Source organism: Musca domestica, unplaced genomic scaffold (assembly GCF_030504385.1).
Source record: "Musca domestica strain aabys unplaced genomic scaffold, Musca_domestica.polishedcontigs.V.1.1 20, whole genome shotgun sequence".
Classification (NCBI taxonomy): Eukaryota; Metazoa; Arthropoda; class Insecta; order Diptera; family Muscidae; genus Musca; species Musca domestica.
The window spans coordinates 13,409,840-13,429,512 of record NW_026712250.1 but is presented as its reverse complement, the minus strand read 5'-3'; the positions used below and the strand labels follow the sequence as shown (position 1 = coordinate 13,429,512).

At 33.8% G+C, this 19,673-nt stretch overlaps 6 protein-coding genes and 1 long non-coding RNA gene across 8 annotated transcripts; 5 read left to right on the top strand and 2 right to left on the bottom strand.

Moving 5' to 3' along the window:
- Positions 1-1,943: 1,943 nt before the first annotated feature.
- On the top strand, positions 1,944-3,279 carry LOC101897302 (iron-sulfur cluster assembly 1 homolog, mitochondrial). The gene is made up of 5 exons (XM_005187104.4): positions 1,944-2,157; positions 2,252-2,305; positions 2,370-2,445; positions 2,503-2,577; positions 2,859-3,279. Exons 1-5 carry the CDS (start codon positions 2,074-2,076, stop codon positions 2,960-2,962), a joined length of 393 nt encoding a protein of 130 aa, XP_005187161.1. The 5' UTR covers positions 1,944-2,073; the 3' UTR covers positions 2,963-3,279.
- Positions 3,280-3,283: 4 nt separating this feature from the next.
- LOC101897474 (actin-related protein 6) lies at positions 3,284-4,696 on the bottom strand. The gene is made up of 2 exons (XM_005187105.4): positions 4,412-4,696; positions 3,284-4,351 (listed from the first exon to the last, which is right to left on the bottom strand). Exons 1-2 carry the CDS (start codon positions 4,581-4,583, stop codon positions 3,306-3,308), a joined length of 1,218 nt encoding a protein of 405 aa, XP_005187162.1. The 5' UTR covers positions 4,584-4,696; the 3' UTR covers positions 3,284-3,305.
- A 452-nt stretch (positions 4,697-5,148) lies between these two features.
- Positions 5,149-6,040, top strand: LOC101897644 (NADH dehydrogenase [ubiquinone] iron-sulfur protein 4, mitochondrial). Its single transcript, XM_005187106.4, has 3 exons — positions 5,149-5,307; positions 5,372-5,680; positions 5,737-6,040. The coding sequence occupies exons 1-3, from the start codon at positions 5,258-5,260 to the stop codon at positions 5,915-5,917; spliced, it is 540 nt and encodes a 179-aa protein (XP_005187163.1). The 5' UTR covers positions 5,149-5,257; the 3' UTR covers positions 5,918-6,040.
- A 54-nt stretch (positions 6,041-6,094) lies between these two features.
- LOC101898155 (serine/threonine-protein kinase fray2) lies at positions 6,095-9,516 on the bottom strand. Its single transcript, XM_059122479.1, has 5 exons — positions 9,233-9,516; positions 7,589-7,729; positions 7,268-7,394; positions 7,052-7,211; positions 6,095-6,990 (listed from the first exon to the last, which is right to left on the bottom strand). The coding sequence occupies exons 2-5, from the start codon at positions 7,700-7,702 to the stop codon at positions 6,120-6,122; spliced, it is 1,272 nt and encodes a 423-aa protein (XP_058978462.1). The 5' UTR covers positions 7,703-7,729; positions 9,233-9,516; the 3' UTR covers positions 6,095-6,119.
- Positions 7,770-9,009, top strand: LOC131802337 (uncharacterized). The gene is made up of 4 exons (XR_009342163.1): positions 7,770-8,254; positions 8,324-8,409; positions 8,467-8,559; positions 8,635-9,009. It is a non-coding gene; the product is annotated as an uncharacterized LOC131802337 (long non-coding RNA).
- A 1,615-nt stretch (positions 9,517-11,131) lies between the features above and the next one.
- On the top strand, positions 11,132-16,278 carry LOC101898330 (probable myosin light chain kinase DDB_G0279831). Its single transcript, XM_005187110.4, has 3 exons — positions 11,132-11,601; positions 11,663-12,730; positions 14,087-16,278. The coding sequence occupies exons 1-3, from the start codon at positions 11,471-11,473 to the stop codon at positions 14,514-14,516; spliced, it is 1,629 nt and encodes a 542-aa protein (XP_005187167.2). The 5' UTR covers positions 11,132-11,470; the 3' UTR covers positions 14,517-16,278.
- A 1,590-nt stretch (positions 16,279-17,868) lies between these two features.
- LOC101898507 (enoyl-CoA delta isomerase 2) lies at positions 17,869-19,206 on the top strand. 2 transcript variants are annotated; one of them, XM_059122236.1, is made up of 2 exons: positions 17,869-18,156; positions 18,230-19,206. In XM_059122236.1, exon 2 carries the CDS (start codon positions 18,257-18,259, stop codon positions 19,109-19,111), a length of 855 nt encoding a protein of 284 aa, XP_058978219.1. In that variant the 5' UTR covers positions 17,869-18,156; positions 18,230-18,256; the 3' UTR covers positions 19,112-19,206. The 2 variants fall into 2 exon arrangements, with proteins under 2 accessions (XP_058978219.1, XP_019893625.2); XM_020038066.2 differs by having other exon boundaries at positions 17,869-18,160.
- The last annotated feature ends 467 nt before the right edge of the window (positions 19,207-19,673 follow it).

The window sequence follows — 19,673 nt, the reverse complement described above, 5'->3', positions numbered from 1 at the left end:
GCCATGTAGGAAATTCAAATTCCAATACGAAGAATAAGCTAGAAAATATAATTTTGTTTGAAAAAATAATATTTAATGATTATAAAACTGTTTTTAGGAGAAAAAAGCATAGAAAAACGTAAAATTCTCAAACACAAACCTTCTACTGCTCATCCACTCATTATAACCCAGCCAAAAAAGGTGTATTAGGTGGACCCATCAATACAGCTGACGGTAGCATATGTTACAGCAAATTTTTGTAATTTAAAGCAAAAATAAAAATTATGAATGAAAAATTGCATATACATATCTTATTTTGTAAAAATGACTTTTAAAAAATTTTTATGGACCGAATTATATTGGAAAAGTGGTTTAAAACTTATATTTTAAGAAGTTATGTGGAATAATTCCAACGTGTAATTGATCCGGTTTTATAATGGGGCTGCCTATGATACAATCATTACAAGATAGGTCAGATTTATTACAATAAAAACTCAACTCTGAATCTAGGGTCTTGTAACTTAAGATTTTCTAATAACATATATTTTTTGTTTATTTTGCACTTTTCTCACGATATTTCAAGTTGGTATAAAATCTCGAAAATGAATGCGAAGCCACGTAATTTTCACAATATCCAGTAAAGGCCTGCACAAGACGAATTGTATGAATTATGCTTTTTTTGACACACTGACTTTGTCTATTCAATCATGTGCTATGTATTTGATAGGCAATGACAACCAACAACATCCCCAATTTTGATTCATGTGTGCCATTGTCTAAGGTTCGATCGTGGCATGGCTGACTCGAATATTTGCATGGTGTTCTCCATAAATGCAGGGTGTCAACGATGACATCGAACCGTGTCATCGTCAAATTGTGTGCCATTTGTGTACGTGTGCTTAAATTGAGAGAGTGTGTGTGTGTTACTTTCGACGGTGAGGATGTATTTTTGTGTGCGCTGTAATTTTGAAGTAACAAACACCGCGTAAATATAAAATTGAGTTCAATAACAAAATGTGCATAGACATCAACAAATGAATAGAAAAAATGAAATATTTACTGAACAATCCCAATTTATTGGTGATTATCATAAAATGTTGGTCATAAAAAAGAGGTAAATATTGTTTGCCTATTTTCTATCTACATAAAGTGTTCTTTTAAAATTAAAGTTTGTGGGCAGAGATTTGACTCTCATTCAATAACAGAATATGCACAGAATTGAAAAATGGAGGTATATAGTGTTGTTACGTGAATTACAGTAGCACTCATTCTCATTTACACATCACTACCGGAGGCAAACATTTACGAAATTATTATCAAAATAAGAAATTTTTTCAGGAGATTATTGTTTTTTATAAGGATTAACATTTTAGATTGTTTCGTCGATAACCACGAAATGTGAAAATTTTGTGTGGACCAATTAGAAGTGCCTTTAATATTTTAGTATTCGCCAAGAAATTATTACAAAAAAATTATTCTTTCACATATCGGAAAAGCAGGTAGCGATTGCGCTTTGCCTTCATCACGCGTGTGTCTTTTTCGTTGGCAGTTGTTTCATAATTGTTGTTGTTTTTTTGATAGAACATTTTTGTATGACACACTATTCAACATTCCCTTTTATTGGTCATTACATGTTATGACGATGGGTTTGAGTGTGACCGACATGACGAAACATCGAGCATTTGGTTGGATGTCACGTACTGTTATGCGTTTGATCAAACAGGGCACAACATGACGAGCGTTTTCTCTCCATGACATAAATAGAGAAAATTGTCGCATTTGCAGCCCTTTAATATCCAGTCCCAAATATGATTTCATTTTTTCACTCCAACTACTCTGGAAATTATTGTACCATTGATTTGCCTTGATAACCCCAACATATGTTCCTCTCTCATGTAATCATCCCTAGATGACTTATGTACACTGAAAAAGAAGAAGAATGTTGTCAAGAAATCGATTCTTCGATCTCTATCCTAGACAGACAGAAAAACAACAACAATAACAGAAAACAGAGTGAAAAATAACGAAAAATAGAATCTCCTTCAAAAGAAAGGAAAACAAAACTAAATTTTTAAGTAGATATATTTTGGAAAAATGGCCACAAAAGTAGTTGCAACAGCCACAGTAAGAGCACTGAAGGGCCGCAAACTTTTGCCCACTCGAGCCGCTTTGACTCTGGTAAGAAGAAATTGTAAACATTCTCGTTTCATAACAGTCGACGAGGAGAGAAAGAAGAACGTAAATAATAAGAATTGTTGCTTTTCTTTGGTAGACTCCATCAGCGGTACAGCGTATCAAGGATTTGCTTAAAGGACAACCGGAATATGTAAGATTTTGCCTTATTTTTCTTATGTGGAGATTATGAAATTGATTGTTTTACTTGTTTTCAGACTGGCCTCAAAGTTGGTGTACGACAGCGTGGTTGCAATGGTCTTTCCTATACTCTAAATTATGCCAAAGAAAAGGGTGGGTATTTCTATGAAATATTAGGTATTCGGATGTCAATTGTCAATTTCTTTCTAGATAAGCTGGATGAGGAAGTGGTCCAAGACGGCGTGCGAGTTTACATAGACAAAAAAGCCCAACTGTCATTATTAGGTGAGTGAATATTGAACCATTCCCTTGTCATCTACGTCTCGATTGTCCGAAAACATTGCTGAATTTTGTGAAATGTTTTGGTAAACAAATGACGTATAAATCTATTCTAGTCTTTATTTTTGTGTTACGTTGCATTTATCACGTGTTACAAACAAGGGATGGGAGATCTACTAGATGATAAGCAGCATAATTGAAATTGCTACAGCATACTTCCCACTGACCTCAATTAGTCTGGAAATATTTGTTGATATAAAATAATAAAAATAACTTATCTCTTCCAGGCACTGAAATGGACTATGTTGAATCAAAACTTGCCAGTGAGTTTGTCTTTAACAATCCCAATATTAAAGGTACATGCGGCTGCGGCGAATCGTTTAGCATATAAATTAGTAAATTTTTAAAGCTTATCATGTGTGATGATCCTATAGTTTGTTATTTTGAAAAGAAATATCAAAAAGAAAAAAAAAAACAAAGTAAAATAAAAATCTAAATGTAAGGACACTAGAGATTTCCATCTCTCCCAATTACTCACAATTGTTGCCTAGATAATAGAGCTTTTGCATAAGTTTTTTTGTTTTGTTTTGTTGTCTAATTAACTAAATAGCCTATGTAGTTCAATATTGCTTAAAATTTCGTAAATCATTTAAATGAAAATACGAAAATTATAAACAATGCAAAATAAAAGAATAATTGCACCAAAAATTGCTTTCCTTTTAAATTCATTTTTATTATCTTCCATTGCTTGCGGTGTAACCATTTTCTTCATACTCATCTCGGGTGAAGAGGGTTTCTCGAAAACCATCACTGCTGGCCATCTCCTTGCCACCGTACCAACCATAGGTTATGGGATCATCGGGAAAGATCAATGATACCTCTAAATCGTCAGGGGCCAGGGAGCGTATTTCACTTTTCAGTCTGGGCACAAATCCCGGAAACAACGAAGAGCCACCAATTACCAAGATGTTACGCAGCAGTTCGTGATGGGCATATGGTGGGCAATCCTTTAAAGCATCTATCACAGCTTCGGGTATGCCCACCTGTTGAATACCCACATCAGAGGGATTGAACAGCAGTTCGGGTACCGTAAAACGTTCATTACACAAACGCATAGATTGTTGATCACAATCTTCCTCCTCCTCTCCCCCACCAGTTTTAGATGGACTTTTTCGTATATATCCTCTTTTAACTGTGGTAAAATCTGGCAACATATATTCCACCGCAATTTCGGAACGTTTCTTAGCATCTGTATGCACTCGCATATCATCGGCGAAATTTTGTGACACAAAGCAAACATCTTCCTTGATTTGATTTACCACATACGATTCGTCCATCAGATTGATATGGCGATAGGAAATTATTTCCTTCATATGGTTGGTCAAAGCCTTGCCACCAACCTCAATGCGCCGTATGCCCTTCAAAACTCGTTTACCCCGTACAAAGGGCACTACATGCGTGAAGCTGTAACCCACATCTACCACGATACAATTCAGCGCCTGCATAGAAGTTTCCTCGCCACTGTCAGCACAATAGTTATAGGCAGCCAATTCAGCCGTGGTAGTTTTGTGGATGCCACTACAGTGATATTCTTCGAATAGAATCTCCACCATTGTCTCTTGGATGCTGGTGAAATTTAACTGGGGTTCTGTCACCAAAATATTACGATCTTCCAAGGATATACCGGATCCCTCATTGCTGAAGAAATAATCCCAGACAGTCTTTTGTATGTCCCAGTTTAGTAGATATCCCTTTTGGAAACATAAAATGTAAAATAAACCTGCAATGGAAGGAAACATAATTAATACACAATCCACTACAAACCATGTTGGGGACAAACCTGAAGCATCCCTACATTCATCGATTTGATTGCCAATAAATGCCCGGCGTCTCTCAGCTTTGGCTTTCATAATGCAATTCAACGATACTTGGGGATCATCCTGGGAAGCCAAACCCAATTTGGCCGTGTATGCTCCATTGTCCAGGACCACAGTCACGCCATTGTCGTCCATGTTACTGGCTTGGTATTAATATGGAATGGAAACAAGGTAGATCTACCTTGGAAATGGAAATAAATGCGGCTTGGCTCTCTCTCTCACAGGCTCTCCCATGAAAACAACATTCTCTTCTTCTTTATTATACTAAATCACTGTGGAATGGTGACACATTTGCTAGATTGTCTAGATTGTTATAAAGGGAAATGTCCAGATAACTCACCTGATTTTTTTAAACCATAATTTCACCAAATTCTCCTGTTTGGATTATATTATGGTGTCGCATGGTAAACAGTTCATCTACTAATGTTGGTATTTAGCTCTTTCGCAGCATCTCAAATATAAACTGTTGTTTTCTTCTTCTTGGTATTTGTAATCCACTATGAAATGTTTACATATGCCATATTTTATCCACATTTAAAATTTATTGGTGTAAATAAAGTATATGTGTCCATTAGAACCCCGTAATAATATATCCCAGTAGTATTTATCTCCCAACATCAGAAAAAACACAAACTTTGCTTTCTACGATTTGAACAGACATATATTCTTCCTCTTTCTATACACAAACATTCACTGCGGCTTGTCAACTCAGAAGGTGTCAAAACAGACTTTGCTAAATTGACAGTAGACCATTTTTTTATGTAATAAGTTTTATTTCGCTGTTGTTCCAAGTTGATTGCACATAGAAAATGTCCTTGCTGAGGCAAATTGTCCAGGCCACCAAGCACACTCAACAATGGTAGGTTTTCGCACGTATTAGCTAATGCAATATTGATTACTGAGTTTTCATTTTGACATCAAAGGTCTCCTGTGTTGAGCCGCGGCATGGCCTCAATGCGCGACACTCCAGTCATCGATGTGGACACCGCTTTGGCCAAACCTGAAGATATTGAGCAAAAAAATAAATTGCAAGGTACCATTACTGTACCGGTCAAAGTGGACATCAGCCCCATTACTGGTGTGCCCGAGGAACATGTTAAGACACGTCGTGTACGCATCTATATGCCACCCAAAAATGCCATGCAAAGTGGTACCAACAACTTGAGCACCTGGCAAATTGATTTCGATAATCGCGAACGTTGGGAAAATCCCCTGATGGGTTGGACCTCTACGTAAGTGGGAAAATGTATTGTTTTGGCTATAAATTATTGTTTCTTTTCTCTTTTAGTGGCGATCCATTGTCCAACATGCATGTTAATTTCTCTTCACAAGAAGAGGCCATTACATTCTGCGAAAGAAACGGCTGGCGTTGGTTCGTTGAACGTCCCGACAAACCCAAAACTGAACGTGTCAAGAATTATGGCATTAACTTTGCCTGGAACAAGCGTACTCGTGTCTCAACTAAGTGAATATTGTTAACGTTGAATTAGATTAATGCAAAAGGGGGCGAAAATCCTGTCATAAAAATGTGAAATAGTGAATTTTGAGATGAATGGAATGGAATAAAACTGAAAATTTTCAATTTCCATGAATACCCGTCTAGCCCATGATGTATGTTAACAAAAGAAGTATGGTGTTGAGAGGACTTGATCTTTTTGATTTTGTATTTTATTATCTTCTTTCTTTGTATCTCATATCTTTGGAATAATGTTTCGCCGTATCCGGACTCTTACTTCTACGATGACAGTAGTCATTCGCCTCTCTACGATGATGTGGACTTCTACTTCTATTTCGTGAATGTTGCTCCTTACGGTGTCCATATGATCTAGCATTGTCACGGCTTCTACTACGTCTGTGACGTTCAGCTCTGCTAGAACTCCTGTGCTCCTCATTATGGGAATATCGTCCACGTCTTTGGTCAGGATCCTTAGGAACTTTTTCATTTGTGTCAATGTCTTTGTTGTTGTGTGGACTTCTTTGCCTATAAAAATCATTTTCTCTTAGCCGATGACTATCTTTGGCATTACTTCCAAAATTATCTTTCTTTGGTTCATATCTATGGCAACTTCGGTTTTCCTCTCCATGGCTGTACTTGCTATCATTTCTTTTTTCATAATCCCTACTGAAATGATTATCTTCCACCCTTTTTATGACGTCCCTTTCGTCCCTTCTACCATGACCAGTGCCACCATCTCTGGATTTATTATAGGAAGATTTGTGTTCATTTTTTCGCGTTCGGTCTTTGGATTCTTCAGAACAGAGAGTTTGCTTCGACTGTCGTGATAAGCCCTGATTACGTTCCCTCCTTTCAAATTGCGTGCGTTTTGCTTGCCCTTCAATTTCAAATGATTCTTTCGCTTTATCTCCTTCAAGGCTTTGCTTGTTTCCGCAATACTGTTCCAAAGCCTGCATCTGCAGGAGGACCAAGGCCCTCATTTCCTCTATGAGCGTGGGTTTGGTTTTGCGAAATTTGCGTTTTTTACGTTTGGCCTCTCTTTTCTTCTCGGCCACAATATCCGCCAAGGATGATGCTCCCTCAGGCCTAAAAGAAGAAGACTCCCAAATTAATTGATATTCTGAAATTCCATAATCGAAATACTTACCCATCCTCAATAACATTATTGTTGATTTTTCTCGTATTTTCTATGGTGAACTCATATATGGCCAATTTTTCATCTCTACTGAAATCCCTCTGTAGTTCAATGAAATTTTGTGGCGCTTCAACATTGGGATTTTTCAAAAGATTTTGTAATTTTGGTGTTGCTGGAAAGATAACGTCTTTGAGTCATGGAACGACAATTGTAGAAAGGAATATGTACTTAGTATTATGGAGTTGGCTGTAATAAGGCTATCCGGATAGGTGGCTTTCTTGGGAGAAACAAAAGGATTAGAACTTTGATCTTTGGTCACTTTTGGCTTGGCTGCTGGAGAATTTGTGTTGAAACTCTGTAAGTAAAAAGGGAATGCTTAATGTAGCACAAATGAGTTCAAAGTGTTCACAGGCCAGCCTGGGATGTGTAAAAACCTCACCACATTCATGATTTAACAATTAAATGAGCTCCGATCTAGGAAGAATTCACATCCTCTTTCCTGTAAATCCAACCTATTTCCTTTTGGCGCCAGTTTATTTCGTTGCATACCTTTAACACACCTTCCTCGGTCCAATTTAAACGTGCAAACAGTTTTGCAAGCCTAGCTTTGCAGTCGGCAGTAAATCTCGAAATATTTTCATTGTTTTCGCCATGTATTTCCATTTTTCCTTACGATATTCACGATTTTCCCTTAATAAAGTAAAGTAAAGTAAAGTAAAGTAAACTTTATTAGAGTCTTCTTCTTTTTCTTTGGTAAATGTACGTACAAATCGAATGGTTAACATGTTTAACTTAGAACTATAGTCGTCTTGTTCTATTATACAGTGAAGTCGTAAAGATATGCTACTTAGCGTAATATGAGAATGTATTATTTTTCGTGCAAGGTGAAAAGAGAAAATGAGGCTTGCTCCCGGCCTCCGCTGATACGAGCAGCGCTTTGACGTCTGCAGTAATAATAAATAAGGAATCAAAACAAACTAAAAAACTAAATAACAAAGTGGTCTGTTAAAACAGTGTCGAACAGAGGGTATAAAAGTGATAGTTTTTAAATATAATTGTATGCTTAATGTATAGTTTATCACAGTTAATCGAGTGCTCAAAGAGCTTTTTTTTATGTGTAGTAAAATAACATTATCACAGATAAATGTATCATATAATAATAATCGAGTGCTCAGTGAGCTTATATGTAAAAACAATTATATGGAACCTTATGTGGTATATTAAGTTGCTATATAGTATACAATGTAAATAAGAATAAACTTATTTATCTATCCTCTGTGACAGCCAGACGCGATTTTTTGGTAGAATTGTGGCAAGTTGTGGTCAAGAAGGCTTTCAGGCGTTTCGTTCAAAATTCCTACAGATGATAGGTAGGAGGATTGTGACCAGGAAATTTCTTTTTCAATTTCATAAATTTCATTCATCAGATAGTTTTCATGCGTGGCAAGTTTTTCGACGAATGTTAATTGTTGGCGTTGGGCATATTCACAAAGAGGAACAACATTTGACGCAGTATAAATGTGGGTGTTTGAGTATCGTTTATGTTCATTGATGAAGTTTTTGTTGATACATTTCCTTATAATTTTTCTTTCCAGGACTTCTAATTCTTTGGCCACTGTTGGGGAAATAGAGAACCAGATCGGAAATCCATAGAGCAAAATCGGACGGATTGCTACCTTGTAGAGGAGGAGTTTTGTTTTTTGAGGTAGGTGTTTATTGTTTAACACATATGCAAATCTTGCTAAAACACCTTTTCCTTTTTTCATGATTGAGCGGGCATGGAAATTAAATTTCATTAAGTTGTTGAATTGGATGCCGAGATATTTGAAAGAGGTTCTGAATGGTATGTTTACGCCATCCAAGGACAGTTGTAGTGATTTGCTCTCTGGGACAACGTACCATGGACATTTTCCGGAGGCGTTACGTATGCAGATTGCAACAGACTTCGCGGCGTTTATTTGTATACCCCACTTTTTGTAGTAGCTGTTGATGTTCTGAAGGTGATTTTTTGCGTTATTTAATGCAATTGATGGTGATGTGTGATGCGCATAAATGAGGCAATCATCGGCGTATAAAATTGCTTTTGAGTTTTGACTAATGTGAGGGAAGTCGTGAAGGAATAGATTGAAGAGAAATGGTGCCAAAATACTGCCTTGTGGAACTCCGCTATTTACTTCTCCTGGAGGTGATGACCTTAATAAACAGAAACTCTTTAAATTTTACACACAGCAAACATCAAGCATCACCTTTCTCTCTGTGCTGTCTTTCTTTTCAGTGTTGCCATATTGTAGGGTAAACAATTATTTATCGCATTTAAATAATATAAATAAAATATATAAATATCTAGGAACAAATAACAAATTGAACAAGTGTGTATATGTGTGATTTGAGATTGTGCGTGAAACAATAAAAAACTTAAAAAACAATAAAACAAATCCGACCGCCAACGCACGTGAAAAGCAATTCTATTTATTTATTTATTTAGTTGTTGCTGGAATAGCTATTATTAAATCCTGCCAAACAATTTAACGAAATAAATTAACTTTTATTAATTGTATTAATTGTATAAATATTATTAAATATTCAAAGAAAAACCCCAAGACAAGATATGTCAGCACAATAAAAACAATGCCGGTAATATATATATTTTCCGCATATTTCGAATTGAGGCCCAAATTCTCCAGTAAAACTTCACTTTAGGGCTTTGGAGTCAATGAAAAAATGATTCTACATCTCATTCCACTTTAGGTTACCGAACAAAAAAACTGTAGGTATAATATATATTGAGAAAATATCACAAACAAATTAGGTTATGACAAAAAGAAAAAAATATTTTTGATTGTTTTTGAGGTTAGTTTCGCATTTTGAAAGATTTTTCCTCAGTGCTTCATTTTAGGTTGATGATGTCAAGGAAAAAGTTGTTCTCCGTCACATTTCACTATAAGTCGCCGAACAAATGAAATTTGTAGGTATGATATATATCGAGAAAACATCACAAACGAATTTGCTTGAAACAAAAAGAAAATATTTTTTGCTTGTTTTTGAGGTTAGTATCACTTTTTGATTTTTTTCCTCAATGCTTTATTTTAGGTTGATGATGTCAAGAGAAAATTATTCTCCGTCAAATTTTGCTATAAGTCACCGAACAAATGAAATTTGTAGGAATTATACACATCCAAAAAATATTACAAACAAATTGAAGTAAATATTTTTTTTTTGTAAGTTTTTGAGGTTAGTTTCGCATTTTAATTTTTTTCCTCAGTGTTTAATTTTAGGATGATGATGTCAAGGAAAAAGTTGTTCTCCGTCAAAATTCACTATAAGTCACCGAACAAATTAAATTTGTAGGTATGATACATATCGAAAAAATATTACAAACAAATTGAAGTAAATATTTTATTTGTAAGTTTTTGAGGTTAGTTTCGCATTTTGAAAGATTTTTTCTGAGTGCTTTATTTTAGGTTAATGATGTCAAGGAAAAGTTGTTCTCCGTCACATTTCACTTTAAGTCGCCGAACAAATGAAATCTGTAGGTATGATATATATCGAGAAAACATCACAAACGAATTTGCTTGAAACAAAAAGAAAATATTTTTTGCTTGTTTTTGAGGTTAGTTTCGCATTTTAATTTTTTTTCCTCAGTGCTTTATTTTAGGATGATGATGTCAAGGAAAAAGTTGTTCTCCGTCAAATTTTGCTATAAGTCACGGAACAAAAGAAATTTGTAGGTATGATACATATCGAAAAAATATTACAAACAAATTGAAGTAAATATTTTTTGTAAGTTTTTTAAGGTTAGTTTCGCATTTCGAAAGATTTTTCCTCAGTGCTTTATTTTAGATTGATGATGTCAGGGAAAAAATTATTCTCCGTCAAATTTCACTATAAGTCACCGGACAAATGAAATTGGTAGGTATGATACATATCGCAAAAAATATTACAAACAAATTGAAGGAAATAATTTTTTGTAAGTTTTTGAGGTTAGTTTCGCATTTTGAAAGATTTTTCCATTTTAGCGTTGTGATGTCAAGGGGAAAATTATTCCCCGTCAAATTCCATTATAGGTACCACAATATGGTTTGGTTGTGACAAGTTTGACATTTAGAAACAACTCAGCTCTCTATGTCAAACAAACAGCTGATTACTCTTAATATATTTCCTTCATAATAAACAAAAAACACAAAAAAAACTAAAAAATATAATTATAAATAAGTTTTAAATAACAATAAATCTAACGGCCACTTCGAATATGTTAAGAAATTAATTGAAAACAAGTGCAAATATCAATGCTAGTGGGTGTGTGTGCTGCCTTTTGGGTTTCTCTGCTGAAATTCTTTGTGAACCTTATCTCGAGCTACTCTTAAATCCTCCCCTGAAAACGAAAAGAAAAACGATAAGATTTCTGCGCTTCTTTTGTTGGCATAGCTTCTTATGTTTACCATCATGGATAACCACCGGAAACGGGCACGCCTTGAATTGGTGCAAGCCTCATCCTCACAAAATGATTGTTTACAGGGAGTGGCCACAGCAACGGGTACAACATTGTCCATTGGTGGACAAAGGTAAAATTGAAATATTAGCTTTTAACTATGCCATTTACATTCCTTTTGTTTTCCATTGCAGTTTCATATTAAGCAATTCGGCCGCAACACTTCCCGCCAACATTTTACTTTCGATATGTGATGATAATTCAGATGAATCGGAAGAATACATTATAGATAGCTCAGTATTGCAACAAATCAAACAGGAGAGCAATGTGGCCGCCACGCCAGCAATAGCAACAACACAGCCAGCCACAACCACTCAGTTGTTGACCACAGTGCCACAGTATCGTATTATAAATCAATCAGGGAAACCCATAATTAATCACAACAACAGCAACAACAATAGCAGCAATTTTACCACAACACCCACCACCAACAACAACAACAACAATACACCGGCACTGGTGAATACAAATTTGGCCGCTGCTAACACAACTCTAATCCCAACTAGCATGCAACTATCCAGTGGCTGTGAGATTTATGTTATCAAAGAAATCCAACAACAACCTCCTAAACAACTACTCTCCGAGAATATAACAACAGCAGCAACAACAAGAAATAAGTTACCCAACAATACGACAATTAAATTGGAACCTATGTCACCAACTTCCACTTCATCCACATCATCCGGAGGTGGTGGGGGTACAATGCAAATTTTGCGTACCACCAACGTGGGCGCATCAACAGCCAACAATCAAAAACAGCAACAGCAACCACCACAAACTATTATCTCGAATCTTGGCCAACAATCTATTGTGGTAAATAATGCCAACACCAACACCATTGCTGTCGGTGGTCAGCGCGAGCAAGAGGATTCCAGCAAACAGCGTAGCCTCATTTTGGAAGCCTACAAGAAACGTGATGATAAACGTCGAGCAACCCACAATGAGGTGGAACGTCGTCGTCGTGATAAAATAAATAGTTGGATATTTAAATTGAAAGAAATGCTACCATCGGATATGAATAGTGTTGTCACCAACGGTTCGGCTGGGGTGACCCTTATCAAGGAGTCTGTTAATAGCACCCCGCCAAGACTTCTGTTGCAACCGCAGCAAGGCTCAACTCGTGCACCGCCAAGTGATTCAAAATCTCAAATATTGATAAAAGCATGCGAATATATTAAATCGATGCAGGACGAAATACAAAGGTAAGGTGGGGTGGGTGAAGATGAACGAATTTCGTGGTGGTGGTGGTGGTGGTTAGTGGGGATCAGCTACGCACTTGTAGCCAATGTTGGGGTATCTACTGATTTGTAGAGGCCGATTTTGGCCATCTACAGATTTGTAGATGCGTGTTTTGGTCATATACGGATTTACAGATGTCACTTTCGGTCATCTACGGCTTCGTCGATGACTGTATTCTGTCTTGTGGATGTCTCCACTAGTCATTTACTCCTTTTTTAGGCATCCATTGGTCATCTACTGACTTAGAAATGTCCCTGATGGTCATCTAATGATTTTTAGATATCTGTTATAGACATCTACTGACCTGTAGATGTCGCTGTTGGAAATCGACTGACTTGTAGATGTCTCTGTTAGACATCGACCGACTTGTAGATGTCCCTGTTGAACATCTATTGACTTGTATATGTCTTTGTTTTCCATCTACTGAGTTGTAGATGTATCCGTTTTACATCTACTGACTTGTAGATGTCACTGGTTTTCATCTACTCAGTTGTAGATGCCTTCGTTTTACATCTACTGACTTGTAGATGTCCCTGTTGGATATCTACGGACTTGTAGATGCCATTGTTTTATACCTACTGAGTTGTAGATGTCGCTTTTGGACATCTACTGACTTGTAGATATCTTTGTCTTACATCTACTGACATGTAGATGTCTTTTTCTTCCATCTACTGATTTGTATATGTCCCTGTTGGACATCTACTGACTTGTAGATGTCCCTGTTGGATATCTACTGAGTTGAAGATGTCCCTTTTGGACATCTACTGACATGTAGATGTCTTTGTTTTGCATCTACTGATTTGAAGATGCCTTTGTTGGACATCTACTGACTTGTAGATGTCCCTTTTGGATATCTACTGAGTTGTAGATGTCCCTTTTGGACATCTACTGACTTGTAGATGTATTTGACTTTCATCTACTACCCTGCAGATATTTTTGGCTTACATCTACTGACTTGTAGATGTCTCTTTTGGATATCTACTGACTTGTAGATGTCATTGTGTTAGATCTACTGAGTTGAAGATGTCCCTGTTGGACATCTACTTACTTGTAGATGTCTTTGTCTTCAATCTACTGACTTGTAGATGTCTTTGTTGGACATCTACTGACCTGTAGATGTCTCCGTTGGACATCTATTGACTTGTAGATGTAAATGCTTTACATCTACTGACCCTTAGATTTTCTCGATGGACATCTACAGACTTGTAGCTATAGTTTTTGGTCATCTACTGACTTTTTTCTTTTTTTTTAATTTTTGTCTTTTTTCCGTTCTTTGATTTTCATTTACCGGAGTTTTTCTTTTTTATCTCCCATTTCAGCCTCCGCGAGTGCCTTACGGAAAATGAAAATTTACGTTTGAGCAATCAACGCCTGCAGAATGAAATCAATGAGCTGCGCAACAAACAACACCAAGCAGAAGAAGGAGAAGAAGATGCCGAACAACAACAAGATGCTGAACAAATCCTCATAAATCATCACAACAACAACAACAACAATCACTCGAACAATAATCACTCGGATAGCAGTGCCCTTTTACTTAGTCCCAGCGATGATGATGAATGTGAATTAACTTTAAATTCTCTGAATACAACCTATGCCAATGTGCAACTGTTCTCACCAAATGCCAGGACGATTATTGGTCCGGCGGTCACAACAACAGCCACCACGTCGGGCGGTACGTTGGTTAACACAAATACGGGTATAATCTATGCTAAACGTGAGCTAATCATAAGGGATTATGTGGATTAAAGGGGGTGGTTAGGGGGTGGAGGTGAAGAAGAAAAGGAGTTACTTAAACGCAAAGCTGAGAAATTTAAAAGAAAAATTTTTAAACGATTTTATTTTTAGTAATTTAAATGTGTTATTGTGATATGTATGAAATTATCACAGAATTTATATTTTTTTAAATATTTATTCAATTTTTTTGATTTGTAAAACTTTGAAATTTTATTTAATTTTTATGTGTGTGATTTTTTTTTAAAATTAATATTTTTTAAATTTATTTTATATTTTAAATTATTTTTAGCCATAGTAACCAACAAGATTTTATTGTATACCTCATTGTTTGTAGTGTGTTTTTGTAGGTGTTTTTTATTATTATTTTATATTTTTTATAATTATTTAAAATTTATATTTATATTATATTTATATTTATTATTAAGGGCCATGTTTGAAATATGACCTCTTAAGATGGGAATACATAAAGCGCTTATCTGACTGCCTTAAGTCATTGGAAATGAACAAAAGGAGCCTAGGGCAAAAATCGATCTATGTCAACCTAAAACTCCTTTTTTCATCTACGAAGAAGCCAGCCAAATATGCGCTTTACGTATTTCCACCCTTAGTTGTAGAAAGCTTTAATTGATTTTTTAAATGTGTGTTATTTTTTAAATATTTATGGTCTTATGGTTTCTGTTATTTATTTATTTTAGTTTCCTGGAAACACAGAAAGATATAGTGCAATAAAAAAATAAAGAAAACATGTTAACATTGTTATGCCTAAGAAATTAAAACATAATACAAATATAATAAAATATACTACACAAAACTGTTACATTTTTTTGTAAAAAAAGAATATCTTTTTTTCTCATAGATAAATATATTAAAAATCATTATAAACTTAAAGAATACCAAACACTGTTACAATTTCAAAAATAATAAAAATAAACATCTAATGTAGTGCTTCCTAATTCAAATTTCTTTCTAGAAAAACTAAAACCACAAATCCCATATTTAAGCTCCTAGCGTTTCCTGTTCCTATTATCATTTTTTTTTCAAAATCTAAACGGTTTCTTTGTTGGAAAATATTGTTCCCATGTTTCTACCAAAACCCAAACTTCATACCTAGCTTTTTTCCAAATATCCTCTTAAAAATAATAATACAAAAAAATACTAATTTTTTATTATTTAGAAATGAAAAAACAAAAATAAATGAAATTGAAAACAATAAACAATGCAATATTACACAAAATATTTAAAAAATATAGTATATATTATTAAATTATAAAACAAAAAAAAAAAGAAAATAAAAACAACACATGTTAACAATTGACACATAGGAAAAACCAACATACACACAAATATTTAAAGCCAAAAAGTAATGAAAAAAAGAAGTTGTAAGAATTTTTTTCACATTGTTATAAAACTATATATATATATACAAACAATATATACATAAATGTATTAAAAAACAAATCTAGTTATTATATATATATCATTGTTATAAAGATTTACATAAACATTTTTATCAAAAAAAAAGGAAATTAAAAACAGTTATCATAACAGAAATTTCTTTTATAGTAAACAATAAAAATCTTAAAGAAATTAATTTTTTAAAAATTTAATTACAACATGATATCAAGAATATATAATATAAACCCAAATTAAAGTTAAATAGTTGAGGTTAATAAAAAGAGAAACAAAAAATAAAAACAAAACAATAATAAAATTTTAAATAAAAATTAAAAAAAAGAGAAACAAAACAATAATAATTTAAAAATTTAAATAAAAATTAAAAAACAACAACAATGCAATAATGAAATTCAATTTTAAATTAAATCTATATAAAAAATTAGATGTGTATATTACATAGCAATTCGGCAAGTCAATAATTTTACAAAATTTATTTAACTTCTGTTAAAATTTGTTTTACAAGGAAAATGTGAGGTGTGCTTGGTTACCCTAAGATTTGTAACAGTTGTTGACAATTGTTATTGAATGTCACACAAAGGAGAGCGCTTGGAGAGAGAGCAATTTTAACAGTTCTTTCACTGAGTGTGGTGTTTGTGGATTTCTCTTCTACATCTTCTTTTTGGCAATTTGTATTTAAGCCAGCTTTTTTAAAGGATTATCGCAAAAAAATAACATTTAAAAATAATAGAAAATTGAAATAACTTTTTTTATATAAAATACATATATTTTTTTGTAAAACTACCTACTTGCCAATTGCTTATTTACATACATACTCCGTATGGTTTTTTAACCAAAACTTTGTTAGTTTTGTTTACCATGATGTTTCCTTTAATCGAATATAAACAAATCTATATATATACCTAAAAATATATAACTTTACATCATTTAAATATATACAAAAAATAAACGAAAAAATTCCTAAACATTTAAATCTTACCAACAACATCCAGTTATACATACATAACAATTTTTAAACAGAAATCTTAAAAAAAACAACAAATAATAAACAAAAGTTATAAAACAAATAATAAAAATTAAAAATAAAAAACAAAAAACAAAATATATAATGAAAAGTAATTAAAAGTTCAATTAAATAAAAATAAATAAATCTAATAATAAAAAAATAAAAACGAAGAATTTTTCTTATTTCAGTTTTTGGGGGGAAAATGTGATTTTCGCCAAAGAAAAAAAATTCAAAAGAAAAAATCGACAACCACTTTTATGAGTCTCCAGAGCCTTTTTTTTTTTTTTGAAGAATTACCTTTTCAAAAAGCTTTTATTTTAAGAAACGTTTATGTGTATCTAGATTTTTTTTTTAATTTTCCTTTATCATTTTTATTATAAAATACGTTTTTTTTCAAAAACATACCTCTCTTTTTATGAGAGATATGTCTAAATTCTTTTTTCTGTTCACGTTTGTTGGCTAATAAAACAAAATATTACAAAAACATTTCTAAAAATTTGATTCCTTTGCTTTTAAAAAATGTACCTATTTAAGAAAGTCGGCATTTAATTGTTTTCAACCAATGCCGCTCTCTTCAAATAAAATGAAAAGAGAGTTGATATTATGCTTTTCTCATCTCACCTTATATGACTTGAATGCAAAATTGTTTAAGTACCGGATTAAAAACAATTACCTCCCAACTAATTGTAATCTAATTTACCAAGTCAATCAATTTATAAAACCAACAACAACAAGAAGAAAATTGCAACAAATGAATTGATTGCAAAATCATTGTATGCCCATGGCGCCACATTGCACTTTTGAAATGAGCATAACGTTGTCTTGCTCTCCTGGTTGTCATTCTCTCCTGTGAATAACCGCCTTTTATCAGTTTACTTTGTGGAGACAAGAATACGAAATGAAAGCAAAAGTGATATAAATAATACGGAATTAATTATTCAACGAGCCCCCCGCAAAATTTTATCAAAACATTTGTTTAAAAAACAAATAACAATAATAAATTTATTCCTAATGATAATGATCATTAAGAAGAGAGACTATGTGCTTGGTATGTTGCCTCTTGGTGGCTGTGCGTGTGTGTTTGCATTTTACTGTGTATTTTACTCCATTCAGACAAGACTAGTTGATCCAGTGATCAGTTGTTATCAGTAAAATAAAAAATAAATAAATAAATTTATATGTTAATTAATCTATACTCACTGCAAGACAAGACAAGACAAGCAAACAAGTCAAGTATGTGTGTATACCTTCCGAAGTCAAATTAAAGATAGAGCCTCAATAAAGTTGTTTATTCCATTGTTTTCAGTCAGCTGAGAGCCACTGAGCCAAGAAGATGGCAAAGTTACAAGATCCCACCTCCATGGAAGACATCAGGAGACGTGATAGAGATTCCCGAATATCAAATAAAACTCGAAAAAGTGAAATACTCAAAGAACTTCGTGGCAATATTCTAGTTTTAAAAATCAATCGATTGGCAAGTAGAAATGCCCTGAATCGCAATGCAGTTTATGACCTGATTGCTGCCATTGGTGAAGCTACGCACAACAAAGATGTTAAAATGATCTTGCTAACCGGCTGTGGTGACTATTTCTGTTCCGGCACAGATCTCAAACAGCTGCAGGAATATCGTGATCCCGAGGATTATTTCTATGGGGCCAATTATATTTTACGTTCCCTAATCAAGACCCTAATTGCTTGTCCCAAAATTATTGTCTGCCTAATCAATGGACCCTGTATTGGCATTGGCTTTACCCTGGCGGCCCTGTGTGACATCTGTGTCTGTACAAAGGGGGCATTTTTCCAGACACCATTCTCGCAATTGGGGTTGTGTGCCGAGGCCTGTTCTTCGTATACTTTTAGCCAACATTTCGGCCAGTCATGGGCCTCCAAGCTGTTGTTGTTTGGTGAAAAGTTATCAGCAGAAAAGGCAGAGCAATTGGGATTTGTAACCAGAATCTATGAGGATTTGAATGATGTAGAGGCAAGATTATGGCCTAAATTGCAGGAGTATTCCCAGTTGCCATGGGAATCGGTAAAAATTAGCAAGAATTTAATGCGGTTAAATCAACGGGAACAGCTTTTCAAAGCACTGGAAGCCGAATTGAAGGAAATTGATAGATTGCGTCGAGGACCCGTTTATCAAAAGGCCGTTGCGGATTTTTTGCAAAAATCAAAAAGTAAACTTTAAATGAAATTACTCACGCATGTATGTATTTATGTATATATAACTCAATATTTTTTTAATAAATAAAGACAAAATAAAATTTAAATAAGTAAAGAAAATCCACGTTTCTGGTTTCTTTAAAGAAATATTTTTTTAAAAAATCCACGTTTCTGGTTTCTTTAAAGAAATATTTTTTTAAAAAATCCACGTTTCTGGTTTCTTTAAAGAAATATTTTTTTTTAAAAATCCACGTTTCTGGTTTCTTTGAAGAAATATTTTTTTAAAAAATCCACGTTTCTGGTTTCTTTAAAGAAATATTTTTTTTAAAAAATCCACGTTTCTGGTTTCTTTGAAGAAATATTTTTTTAAAAAATCCACGTTTCTGGTTTCTTTAAAGAAATATTTTTTTAAAAAATCCACGTTTCTGGTTTCTTTAAAGAAATATTTTTTAAAAAAAATCCACGTTTCTAGTTTCTTTAAAGAAATATTTTTTTAAAAAATCCACGTTTCTGGTTTCTTTAAAGAAATATTTTTTTAAAAAATCCACGTTTCTGGTTTCTTTAATGAAATTTTTTTTTTAAAAAAT